The 13,356-nt window shown below is 47.0% G+C and overlaps 1 protein-coding gene across 4 annotated transcripts in view; it reads left to right on the top strand.

The window, feature by feature from the left end:
- SEMA5B (semaphorin 5B) overlaps positions 1 to 13,356 on the top strand; it is a 118,593-nt gene that overhangs the window by 91,874 nt on the left and 13,363 nt on the right. For all 4 annotated transcript variants that reach the window (XM_017508199.2, XM_017508200.2, XM_017508198.2 and 1 more), the window contains exons 6-10: positions 7,322 to 7,384; positions 7,759 to 7,857; positions 8,370 to 8,583; positions 9,688 to 9,973; positions 12,294 to 12,429. In XM_017508199.2, the coding sequence (XP_017363688.1) occupies positions 7,322 to 7,384; positions 7,759 to 7,857; positions 8,370 to 8,583; positions 9,688 to 9,973; positions 12,294 to 12,429 (798 nt within the window). The remainder of the gene's footprint in view (positions 1 to 7,321; positions 7,385 to 7,758; positions 7,858 to 8,369; positions 8,584 to 9,687; positions 9,974 to 12,293; positions 12,430 to 13,356) is intronic.

The raw sequence follows: 13,356 nt of genomic DNA, 5'->3' as shown, positions 1-13,356 counted from the left end.
CGGAGGTTGTGGTGAGCCGAGACCGCGCCATTGCACTCCAGCCTGGGTAACGAGAGCGAAACTCCGTCTCAAAAAAAAAAAAAAAAAAGAAAAGAAAAGTGAATAGTGCAATCCTATTGACTTAGAGCAGATCGGCTTGCAGAGGGGATGCAGCGGGCAGGCAGCTGACTCCTCAGGAGGGCGCCAAAATTGGGTGCCCCCTAGGCAGGAGATGGGGGAGTCTTTGCTGGAAAAACTCAATAACTCCAGAGACCAGACTTTTAGAACATGACATAAAGGGTCTCCCAGTGAAAAAGGCTCCTCACCCAGCACTCTACGAGAAGCCCGCCAGTCTATATGAGCCCTCCCATGGAGTTTCCAGTGAGCTGCTTAGTACTTTACTCTTAAACAAACAGAGATGCTTTTTTTTTTTTTTATCATGTAAAAGGTTATACACACACAAAAGCAAAGAAAATTGTACATGAACCCCATGTACTCAATAGTAGCTTAAAAGTTTTAACAATTTTCAGCTCATGGTCAATCATCTTTCATCTACATACATCCCTTGACTTATCTGTCCTGAAGCAAATCTCGGACATATCATAACATCCATAAATATTTCAGTATACATTTCTAAAAAAATAGGGATTTTTTTTTTTTATATGGGTCTGACTCTGTCACTAAGGCTAGTGACGCAATCATTACTCACTGCAGCCTCTAATTCCTGGCCTCAAGCAGCCCTCCTTTGGGAGACCTCCATCTCAGCCTCTTAAAGTGCTGTGATTACAGGTGTGAGCCACCATACCAGGCTGGGATTCTATTTTTGTAAAAGTGGTCCAAAGTTAATAATTTCATATTACTAAATGTCCCGTTGATGTTTACATTTTCCTACTTGTCTTATAAAATTCTAAAATAATTTTGATAATTTGAATCAGGATCCAAATATGCTGCAATTTGTTGATATGTCTCTTACATCTCTTTAAAACAATGTTTCTTTCTGTGCCATTTTTTATTGAAGGAACGTGGTCACTTGTCCTATAGAGTTTCCCACAACCTGGATTTTGTGGATTGTAATGCAGGTAGCATGACTGAACATGTTGCCCTTTTCCCTGTATCACCTGTACATTGATTGCTAGAGCTAAAAACTTCATTCTGTTTAGATTCTGGCAACATTACTTCATAGGTGGTCTTGTGTCCTTTCTTTAGGAGGTACATAGTGTCTGATTTTCTTTCTTTTGATATTAGTAACCAATGATGATCATTTTCTAGATTTCTTAATTCTTTAGGTATTGATTAACGGAGCTACTTATTCAAAAACAAACTTTTTGAGCCAGGAGCGGTGGCTCATGCCTGTAATCCCAGCACTTTGGGAGGCCGAGGTGGGCAGATCACCTGAGGTCAGGAGTTCGAGACCAGCCTGACCAACATGGTGATAAACCCATCTCTACTAAAAATCAAAAATTAGCTGGGAGTGGTGGCTCGCACCTGTAATCCCAGCTACTCAAGAGGCTGAGGCAGAGGAATCACTTGAACCTGGGAGGTGGAGATTGCAATGAGCTGAGATACACCATTGCACTCCAACCTGGGTGACAAGAGGGAAACTCCGTCTCAAAAACAAACAAACAAACATTTCTTCTCATCTACTATATGATGACCCAATGATGTAGTCATATAGGAAAGCCAGGATAAATATTTAATATTCCATCTTTATTTACCAGTTTTCAAATAATCAACTGGTTTGCTAGTATCTTACAATGGTGATCAATTAATTCGTCTTTTATTATTATGTTCACCACAGACACGTAAATATAAACATTATTGATGTCTTTCAATCCAATGCAGTTATCTTTAATGACTACCCCATCTCACCAGCGGGGGACCTCTTCATGTTGGCTCCCGGATCCTTTAGACCCACCCTAGTCATCTTTGATTACATCCTTGCTGTCTGATGTGACAGAGAGTTTCAGCCCTACCTTGTGCATTTGCTGCCCTAGATCTGGAATCAACCATTTCTCTAAGAAGCCCTGGTCCCTTTCTGGGGGAAGTGGTTAGTAATTTATTTTTAGGTATGAACACATAGCCAGAAATCACCAGACATTTGAGGAAAGCCTCTAAAGTGAAAGAGAAGGACAAAACAAACAAATAGAATGAGAAATACTTTCAGAAACAGAAACAATCAGAGAAATAAAAACAATTTTTTTTTGGCTGGGCAGGGTGGCTCATGCCTGTAATCCCAGCACTTTGGGAGGCCGAGATGGGGCCTGAGGTCAGGAGTTCAAGACCAGCCTGGCCAACATGGAGAAACCCCATTTCGACTAAAAATACAAAAAATTAGCTGGGTGTGGTGGTGCATGCCTGTAATCTCAGATATTCAGGAGGCTGAGGGAAGAGAACTGTTTGAACCTGGGAGGTGGAGGTTGCAGTGAGCAGAGATCACACCACTGCACTCCAGCCTGGGCAACAGAGCAAAACTCTGTCTCAAAAAAAAAAAAAAAAAAAAAAAAAAAAAAAAATCAAAAAAAAAAAAAAAAGTTCAATTAATGATAAGTAACCAATTAGTATCTTCTTCTGAGATATAAAAAATATTTTGTTTATAAAACAATAAACTTAAAATATGGAAATTTAAAATATGATTGGGAAACTAAAAATTGAATTGAAGGATTAGAAGATAATGTTGAAGAAAAACCTACCAGAACAACAAAAAACAAGAAACGAAACATAGGGGAAAAATATCAGAAAACTAGAGGATCAATGCACAAAGGCCAAAGGTGGATTGGAACATTAAGAGTTCCAAAAAGAGAACAGAGGAAAAGGTGAGGAAGAAATTAAGGGTGAACTAACATAAGAAAATTTGCCAAAACAGAGGATGAGTCTTCAGTGCTAAAAGGTTGACTGAGTTCCCCAAACAGACCAGTCCTAAGTCACATCAGTGTGAAATTCAGGACACTGTTATTAAGGAGAAGACCCTAAAAGTTTCCAGAGCCTGAAGAAAATGAAAATGTCATCGCACTCCTCAATAGCAATGCTGGAACCTAGAAGAAGATGGAGAAATAAATGCCTTTAAAATTCTGAGTGAAAATTATTTTCAACCTAGAATTCAGTATCAAAACTACCAATGAAGTGTGAAGAGAGAATAAATCAGACATGCAAGAATTTGAAAAATTGATTACCATGTTCCTTTTCCTAGGAAGATACTGGAGCTGTGTTCTATCAAAATAAGTGGGTAAATCACGAAAGAGGAAAACGTGGGATTCAGAAAGCAGGAGAGTAAAGAAGGTAAATCCCAGGCTAACAGTCAGGCAGGAGGCCTCAGCTGGTCCACGGGGTGGGGAGGATGGAGGTTGGGATGAGGAAGAGGATGGGAACTCACAGATTATCTGAATCACTTGTGCATGCAGTAAGAAAATCATATTGAGCTCAGGCACGGTGGCTTACACCTGTAATCCCAGCACTTTGGGAGGCCGAAGGGAGCAGATGATTTGAGACCAAGAGTACGAGATGAGTCTGGGCAACATAGCAAGACCCTGTGTGTGCACATAATTTTAAAAACTAGCCGAGTGTGGTGGTGTGCACCTGTGTTCCCAGCTACTTGGAAAGCTGAGGCAAGAGAATCACCTGAGCCCAGTGTTAGGTTATGAAGGGAAGGTACAGGTTAAAGAAAGACACATACACAGAAATAGGGCAGCTCAACAGCAAATGCAGCCTTCATGTCCAGCATAAAACCTATGGAAGTGGGGAACTAGCCTAATGCCAGAGCCCACCGCTGCATATAGGCTGGGGGTACTTATAGGTATGGGCAGGAGGGGTCTGGGCAGTATGGCTTGCTATTCGCAGGATATTAATAAGACGTTCCCATGATGAGGCGGTTCTGGCCCTTGCTCTGGTGGGACGTCATTGTGATGTTCCTTGGACCTTTGTCCAGCGAGACACTAGAGGGATGTTTCTTTAGTTGGGCCTTTGCCTTGTGGTCAGGTGGTTAGGCAGGATGTTTCTCACAGCCCAAACCCCTGAGAAATGTTTCACTTTGACCCAGGTCTACAAAATAGTGGAGCTTAAAATGGTGCATTTTGGACTAACACCCTGGAGGTCGAGGCTGCAGTGAGCCATGCTTATGCCACTGCACTCTAGCCTGGGTGACAGAGCAAAAACTCATCTCTAAAAAAGAAAAAAAAAAATCATATTGAGAGGAATGTGTAAGACCTGTTGAACATTTGGGGAAAATGGGTGATAAGTCTATGCAAAACAAGCAAATGAAGACAATTAAGACAATTATTCAGTCCAGGAAAAAAAAAAAGTTGTTCAAAAAAGGAAACCTTATCAGATACGAATATTTTATTGATTCTCACATGAACATGTTTCACATTTTAATGAGTCTGAAGTGCGGACATGTTTTTCAGTCAAAGGCATCTGACGGTCACTATCAGCCAGGTGCAGTCCTGATGTTGTCATGCCCGTGCAGGTGTGAACTTAGTAATTTTTTCAGGTGTTCTGACCAGACAACAGCAATCCCTTGACGTTTCACTCTACAAACAATTTTAGGATCACGTGAGGAAGGAATATGAGTCCTGGTGTGTCAGAAAACCTGTGGGCACCTATTGGTATGGTGCCCATTCTGTAAGCATCCAGACTTGCAGGATGAGGTCAATGGTATGGAAGAAAACTGTGGAGACCAGAGTGGAAAGCTCTTTAAGAATTATTGCAACACTGACACCTGGGCAGTTCAAAGAATGGTTCTGTAAACAGACAAACAACAAAACGAGCACTGACAACTCTAAAAAGTGATTCAGAAGAGATGAATGCTGAATTCAAAGGTTTAAGGATACCCAATTTTGCATATATTTTTTGTATGCACAAGATTGATATATATGATAAAAACATACATCTAAATAAGAGCACTTTCAATATGTTTACATTAAAATTGTAACTAATAAGAGCATTTGATTGGCAGCAATTTTCTTCCTCAGTGGTTCATATTACAAATTGATGGTGCCATCCATTCAGTGAAATCTGGGATGCTAGCTGTAAATACCAATGTTGCTTTTAATTAAAACTGTCATTATAATGCGAGGATGGGAAGACAGGAAATGTTACGTGTGCTTTGGTGCGGGGAAGAATGGTGGTGGGTAAGTGGGAAAAATCTTCACCTCCGTAACAGGAATTTAAAAGATTAAGTCTAAGATTGATACATGTTTTTTAGAAATTGGTTTTTAAAAACACACCCAAAGCAACTAAAAGAGGTGAAAGTGGTTGTTTTTGGGAAAAGGGTGGGTTTGGGAGGAGTGGGTCACTGGGGTTTTAATTGATAAATTTTAATACTGTTTAACTTTTTAAACTCTGTGCATCATTAATTTGATATAAAAAAAATTTAAGTAAATAAATGGTCTCAAAAAGCCATTCCGTGCTGTTATCTCTATAAATATATATACTCTTTTTTGGCCATATGGTCTAACTTTTAGTTTGAGAAAGAGGCTGCAGGATGTAGCAGAAAGAGCTTAGTTCTGATATCAATTGTCTGGATTTACATCTTGAGTTTCTCGCTTACTAGCTGTGTGACCTTGGGCAAATTGCTCCGCCTCTCTGGACTTTAGTTTTCTTCCCTGTAAAACTAGCAAAAGGCTATGTGTTTCACTGGTTGTTGTGAGGATCAAAAAGAAGTGTGTCAAGTCCCTGGCACAGTGCCCATCCCATTGTTGAGTTCAGCAGAACTTTAACTCCTTTCACGGTGCAGCCCCCTCAGTGGGATCCTGCCTCCTCAGGAACAAGGCTGACCCCTTCGATATGCTCCTCTGCTCAGAGATTCCAGGACCCTTTGCTCATGCAGTCCTCCCAAAGCCACCCACCGTCCAGGGCTTTTGGCCTGCATATCTGCAATGTTTGTGGCTCATTACTTTTTTCTGCCCCCAGGAACCCCAAGGTTTCTTGTATCTCCTCCTTTATATTAGGCTTAGCCTGAGAGCTGATGGGTTCTGCCATATGACAGTGCTCAGTGTTCAGATGAACACTGTGGCTCTGTGGACAGACTCGGGTCCTTTGCTCTTCTCCAAGGTCTGGGAGACACAGAAGCCTGGGTTCCCAACTCGTCACTCAGCTCCTGAATCCAGGGTGTACAGGAGTCAGCCTCCCTCTGCCTCACAAAGCAGCCATCACTGATGCAGGTTGGCGTGTCCTGGAAAGCAGAGAGAGAGGCCTGCTGCTCACTCTCCCGGCCTCTGCTCGCTCTCCTGGTACCCTGCCTTCCCTCCCACACTGCGGCCTCTGGAGCTCTGCAGGCAGTAACTTCATGGCTAGAAACAGCTTTCTTAGAAATTAAAAGCAGGTGGGCTCTTTTTCTTTCCTCCCCATTTGGATGAGAGAGCTGTTTGTTCAGGGCTCCCTCTCCCAGGACATGTAGGCAGTTCATGTTTATACATGTGACCCAGAAATATGTAATGCTCCACACCAGGGCTGTTGACAGTGCTTGGACGTGGAGGGCGTCATGCCTCCCTTCAGCTGCTGTTCAGAGAGAGTAGAGGCAGAATAGATGAGGGGAAGAAAAGATCCTGGGTTGAGGGCAGCCCTCTCCTAACGCCATGGGTACGTGAGAACATGGTACTGTCCTGCAGGTCGCCACATGAAAGCTGTGTCCCCACACACATGACCCCATGGCAGAGCACGAGGGATGCTACCAGGACAACCCGAAGGAAAGTGCAGATGGTGGGGGTAGGAGGGAGGAGAGCAATTAGGAAAGGGGGAGTCTCAGCCCTTGAGACTATGGGAACACACACAGCTTTGGCATCAGAAATGTGGGCTCCAGACCCTGCTTTACACAAGGTTCTGTGTGACTTGCTTATGTCACACAGAACCTTGGTTTCCCCATCTCTTAAGGAAAAAGCCTGGAGTTGTTGGAAACTTAAATCTCCTACATTCAGGGTTTGCCAAATCTTTTCTCCCTTCCTGCCTCCCCCTCATTTGAGGGCCATCTGGCACAGAATAGGCGCATTTCCCACTCAGGGCCTGGGGTGATATTGAAGGTCCTTTGGCCACTTCCAGCTCGCTGGCTGACTCCTAGGACAGAGCTGTGTGGGGATGACGAAAGCTGCAGAAGCTGTGCCTCCTCTGACCCAAGCAGGTGGGACGGGTGTTGGGCTGAGGGTCCCCACCTGTGAAAGGCCTCTGGGTAAGGAGATTGAGCAGCCCTCCCAGGTCCATGTGGATATAGAGAGAAAAGCCCCCACCCTGCAGGCTGTCCCTCCTTCGCAGCTTCCTGTCCACTCCCGGTACCGGCTGCTGCCTGCCCTGGTGGTGAGTGGTGGTGAACGACACAGTCATGCAATGTCCATGTGTTCCTGTGTTCCTCCCCCAGGCCACAGAGTGGGCCTCCAGTGAGGACACGCGACGCTCCTGCCAAAGCAAAGGGAAGACTGAGGTACGTGGCCTTGGTGGTCCGGTGGCCTGGAGCTGGAAGGAGGCTTGTGGTTGTGGGGATGGAGAGGGCACTGTGAGGACATGAGGTCCCCTGCTGGAGAGGCCTGGCCAGGGTAAGCTGGGGCTCCTTGAGCAGGTGGGGACACAGCCCTGCGGCCAGATGGTCCTGAGCATCTGAGGGAGCAGTGATACAGAGATGGCCTTGGTGGGAGGGGCGTCCACAGATGTGACCTGGACATCAGGATAGGTGGATCTGGGGTCGAGGGGAGTGTCTGAGAATACCTGTTGGCATCCATGATGCAGTGGTGTGAGAGTGAGACACCCAGCATCGCACCTGGAGAGCTGTGCTGTCTGCTTCTTTCCTTCCTGCCTCAGGAGGAGTGTCAGAACTACGTGCGAGTCCTGATCGTCGCCGGCCGGAAGGTGTTCATGTGTGGGACCAATGCCTTTTCCCCCGTGTGCACCAGCAGACAGGTGAACGACTCAGGGCAGGGCAGGCTGAAGGGGGCACCATGCGGGGTTTCTCCTGTCCGGGCACACAGCCTTGAAGGGGGGTTGCCAAATTTTACAAACAAACACACAAAACAAATACAAAAGGATGCCCAATTAGATTTGGATTTCAGATAAACAATAAATGATATTTTAGCATAAGCATGTTCCCTGAAGTATTTGGAATAAACTTATACTAAAAAATTACTCCCTGTTCGTCTGAAATTCAAATTCAACTGGGCCGTCTCTATTTTATCAATCAGACTTACCTTGGAGGGTCATGACTGGGGCTGGAGACAGATGGACCCACTGGGAGGACCTTTCCCTCCCTGAGGGAGGCTCCCTCAGAAGGACCATGGGCTGGGCAGTGAGAGGACGCTGGAGGAGGGGAGAGGCCCGGAGAGACTGGGGCCCACGAGGAAACAAAACTTGGGTGGAAAGAACAGGCAGCACCAGGGCCTCAGGGAACAGCGTCCCCTTCTCCCCATTGTCCCCAGGTGGGGAACCTCAGCCGGATGATTGAGAAGATCAATGGTGTGGCCCGCTGCCCATACGACCCACGCCACAACTCCACAGCTGTGATTTCCTCCCAGGGGGAGCTCTACGCGGCCACGGTCATAGACTTCTCAGGTCGGGACCCTGCCATCTACCGCAGCCTGGGCAGCGGGCCACCACTTCGCACTGCCCAGTATAACTCCAAGTGGCTCAATGGTAAGGAGCCCCCAGTGCCAGGGGTGGGGACTCCCTTGGTTCTGGTCCCGCCAGCCCACACTGAGTTCCCGTATTCATCCTCATTCCTGTCTAACCTCTGCAAGGGCTCCCACTTGCCTCATCAAGGAAGAAGTCCAGAGTAGGGCAGACGTTCATCCAAAGACCAGAGCATGCTGGAGATGGACCCCAGATGAAAATACAGATGGTGCTCTGAGGACCCATAACAGATGGAGGGTGGACTATTAGGGGAGAGTGAGATAATCAGGAATTGTTTAGGAAAATAAGTTATGGATAAGAAGAAATTATGAGGCCAGGTGTAGTGGCTCATGCCTGTAATCCCAACACTTTGGGAGGCTAAGGCAGGAAGATCTCTTGAGGCCAGCCTGGGCAACATAGCAAGGTCCTATCTCTAAAAACAGTAAAAACTAAATTAGCCTGGCGTGGTGATGCACACCTGTATTCCCAGCTACTCAGGAGACTGGGGTGATAGGATGCCTGGAGCCTAGGCGTCTGAGACTGCAGTGAGCTATGGTCACATCCCTGAACTTCAGCCTGGGCGAAAGAGCGAGGGCCTGCCTCTTAGGAAAGAGAGAGAGGTTATGGAAAGGGCCATATGAGTTTCCTAAACCTTGGGGTTGAACCCCTGTTTTCTCACTAACTATTAGGTTGCACAAAACTGATCCTGGTTTTTGCCATCAAAAGTAATGGCGAAAATTGCAATTATTTTTGAACCAACCTAAATAGCTGTATGTCCTTGAGCAAGTACTTAACCTCTGTGTGCCACAATGTTGTTCTGTAATATGGGGATAATCATAGGATTTACCTCAGAGGTTATGTTGATCAACTGGGTAAATCCCCATTAAGTACTTAGGATATTGTCTGGCACCCAGTGAGAGGTGGGTGGTAACACATGGTTAATATTGTAGCTACACTTGGTATTGGAGGTGGGAATATAGTTAGTTAGGGCCCCCAAGTCACTAAGCTTGCAGGGAGAGGATGTCAGGGTGCCCATCTGGGAAAACTGAAGCAGTTGAGTCCTCCCGACTCTGCCCTCTTCTTCCCTGCTGGCCTGCCCTGCCCTTTGTTCCTCTTCTGCCCACCCAGAGCCAAACTTCGTGGCAGCCTATGATATTGGGCTGTTTGCATACTTCTTCCTGCGGGAGAATGCAGTGGAGCATGACTGTGGACGCACCGTGTACTCTCGCGTGGCCCGCGTGTGCAAGAATGACGTGGGAGGCCGATTCCTGCTGGAGGATACGTGGACCACATTCATGAAGGCCCGGCTCAACTGCTCCCGTCCAGGCGAGGTCCCCTTCTACTATAACGAGCTGCAGAGTGCCTTCCACTTGCCGGAGCAGGACCTCATCTACGGAGTTTTCACCACCAACGTGTGAGTCCTGCCCTCTGCCAGCCCCTTCCTTGTGATGTCAGGAGCTGGCCTGGCCTCACAGCCTAGTGGGCTTCATCTATAAAATGGGGACTGCCGTGCCTCCTGCCCAGGGTCGTCTGAGGCTTTTGTCTTACTGCTTCTAGAGTGATAAGCCCGTGTTCTTGGCTACTGGGAAGGGCAAGCCCAGGTCAGATATGAATAAAGCCAATGGATCTGGCTGAGGTTCCATGAAGGAGGAACATGCTGGTGATGAAGGTGGAAAAGCCTGCCATGGATGAGAGGATGCAGCCATGTGGGGCAGGGAGGCAGGCAGCAGTAGCCTCAAGGAGGCTGAACAGGGATTCCCTAATGTCCCTTCCAACCTCAGGACTATGTGATTCTGCTCAATCTAACCAGCAATCTTCTGGTAACCCTGCCATCACCTCCCATCTAGACTGTCCTGGAAAACACAGGCTGGGAATGATAGTCCCTTTTTTTTCTAGGTGTGAGGACAGGTAACCCTCACAGATCATGGGACCCTCCTCCCACTACCTTCTTCTGTGTAAGAGGCTAACCCAATCACGTGACTTTCCTGTAGCCCAAGCTTGTCCAGCCCACAGCCTTCCCCCTAGCCTGTGGGCAGCAGGTGGCCCTGGACAGCTTTGAATGAGGCCCAACATAAATTTGTAAACTTTCTTAAAACATTACAATTTTTTTTTTGAATTTTTTTTTTAGCTCATCAGCTATTGTTAGTGTTTAGTGTATTTTATGTGTGGCCCAGGACAATTCTTCTTCCAATGTGGTCCAGGGAAGCCAAAAGATTGGATGCCCTGATATAGACAATGATGGATGGGCACTGAGACCAAGGAAGGCACTGGCCGCACAGTGTTGGAAGGAACATCAGAAACCTATGAGCCATGGAGCGGTGTTTGCTCACCTTGGGCCCTGGATAGCAGCCACTATATGAGGACCAAGCTAGCTATTGGAAGGACAGTGTGAGGGGGTGGACAGAGATGAGAGTCAGGAGCAGGTGGAGAGGCATCAAAACTGACACCATCAGTGTGGATTGTAAATAGTGTATTTATTGCATGCCTTCTCCATGCAGGTGCTTGTCCTGCTAGGGGTGGGGTGTCAGGGAGCAAAAGCAGACATCACTCTGTACTTAAAAGCTGAAACGGGGTGATGGATATTAAACAACAAATTTTAATCATGATAAATGCTATAAAGAGAAAGGGCAGTGTGCAGAAAAGCCTCTAACAGTATAAAGGAGTGGTGATCAGGGAAGGCTTCCTGTAGGAAGTGACATCTATAGGATGAGTAGGAACAAACTAACGGAGAGGAGCATTCCAGCCTGAGGGAACATGTGCAGAAGTTTGAGGTGGGAAGAAATGTTTTAGGAGCTGAGCAGAGATCAGTGTGGCAAGAGAGCTAAGGGTGAGGAGGAGAAAGACAGGAGAGGAGAGTGAAGGGGTAAGGCAGGGAGGATATGTCCCAAAGGACACTGCAGACTGCTTTAAGGGTTTTAATCTTTATTCTAAGAGCAAGGAGAAATTATTCACAGGTTTGAAGTAGGCCAGCCACCAGCTCAGAGGTGCATTTTGAAATGCTCACCACTCTGGCTGCTGTGTGGAAAATGGATTAGGAGACTAGACAGGCTGCAGGCAGGCCACCAAGAGAATAGCACAGCATTCGGGGGACTGAAGGGGGGCGGAAACCAGGCAGAGGTGGAGAGAAATGGACACATTTGGGAGAAGAACTAAATGCGAAGCATAAAACTAGAAGCATTTGGTATGGTGGTATCCTTTCTGTGACCTGTTCATGCAAGATTCACGGAAACATGCTTCTGTGACCGAAAGGGCCTCCTGAACTCAGGGTGTGGCAGGCGACAGCATAAATCAGTGGTTTGGTAACCAGCTTTTGTAAATAAATAAATCAGAATAGAATGGAATAAAATATCAGAGTCTCACATATTTAGTAAGGATAAGTTCATAAAAATTCATTATGGATGTGTGCATACTATACTGAGTTGTAGGGTAAAATATCTCTCTTACCGTGGGCCTGAGCCACAATGTTTGAAAGCCACTGAATTTCAGCCTCCTGCTGGATAAGGGAGGGAGGGAGGAAGGCAGTAGCACAGGAGAATTCACCAGTGGGTCATTCCCAGGGGGTTTGAGGAGTGTGAGGACCACATCTCCCTTTGAGATGCCCCCGTGGTGCGCCAGACTCATCATAGATGCTTACAGAGCCTTGGGGATTGCATATGACAGCTGGCTGTGGGGTTTCTGAGGAGGGTGCCAGGTCTTATAGGGAGAGCCTTGTCCCACCACCTCTTGTCTTTCAGAAACAGCGTCGCGGCTTCTGCCGTCTGCGCCTTCAATCTCAGTGCCATCTCCCAGGCTTTCAGTGGCCCATTTCGCTACCAGGAGAACCCTAGGGCTGCCTGGCTTCCCATCGCCAACCCCATCCCCAATTTCCAGGTACAGAATTTTCCTGTCTTCACACACTGCCTTCCCCCCAGGCTACCAGCCACAAGCTGATTCCCAACTGCTTAGCACAGACAGACACCAGACCTGACCCTGCCAGCCCATGCCCATTGCTGGGGTCCACAATGGTTCCCTGAGGGTATTAACCTCTACGACTGTGAGGGAGAAGGGAAGAGTGGGTGAGTGGCAGTGCAAGGGAGCATGCTAGGAGCCATCTCTAAATGTGAGCCCAGGCCTCCAGGGAGGCAGGGTAGTGGGACCTCAGTTCTCCAGTGTGGAGAACCACGGAAGCACTACACATGCTGTCTGGCTGGAATTTGGGGATGTTAACTGGAACTTTCTCGCAGTGTGTTCAACATGGGTACTAATTCCTGGAAGTGGTCTGTGCTAGGGGTGGTCAGCGCGTGGTCAGGGCCCAGCCATGGGTAATACGAGCATCCCCCATCCTGTAACGGAGAAAGGGAAAGAATGAGGGGGCAGAGGAGGTTGCTGATGGTTGATTTTCATGTTTGCCCAGCTTCCTACCCGGGAGGTGGGATGCAGCTGGGAAAGACCTCAAGCTTTACAGTCCTACCATCCTGACCCAGATCTAGCCTGTCTCTATGTGACCTTGGACAAAAAAGTCAGCCAACCTCCTTCAGTTTCTTTTTCCTTATCTGGAACTAGGAATAATACCATAAGAGAGAACATCTCACAGTTAATTGCGAAGGTTCATAAGCCTGAAATGTAGGAGATGCTCAGTAAAACGTGGTTGGCTTCCAGCTTCGGTTTCGAAATCATAAGAACTTTGAGCTGGTAGGGACACAGGAGAGGGACAGCAGGGTTTGGCCCAAGGTAGGAGAGGGGCACCTGCAGCAACAGCATAAAAATCACTGGACACTCATCCACACTCAAATTATCCATTTTTAGGCAGTCCAGTCC

The sequence above is a fragment of the Cebus imitator genome, unplaced genomic scaffold (genome assembly GCF_001604975.1).
Source record: "Cebus imitator isolate Cc_AM_T3 unplaced genomic scaffold, Cebus_imitator-1.0 Scaffold387, whole genome shotgun sequence".
NCBI classification, from domain to species: domain Eukaryota; kingdom Metazoa; phylum Chordata; class Mammalia; order Primates; family Cebidae; genus Cebus; species Cebus imitator.
This window is presented reverse-complemented; position numbering and strand designations above follow the sequence as displayed.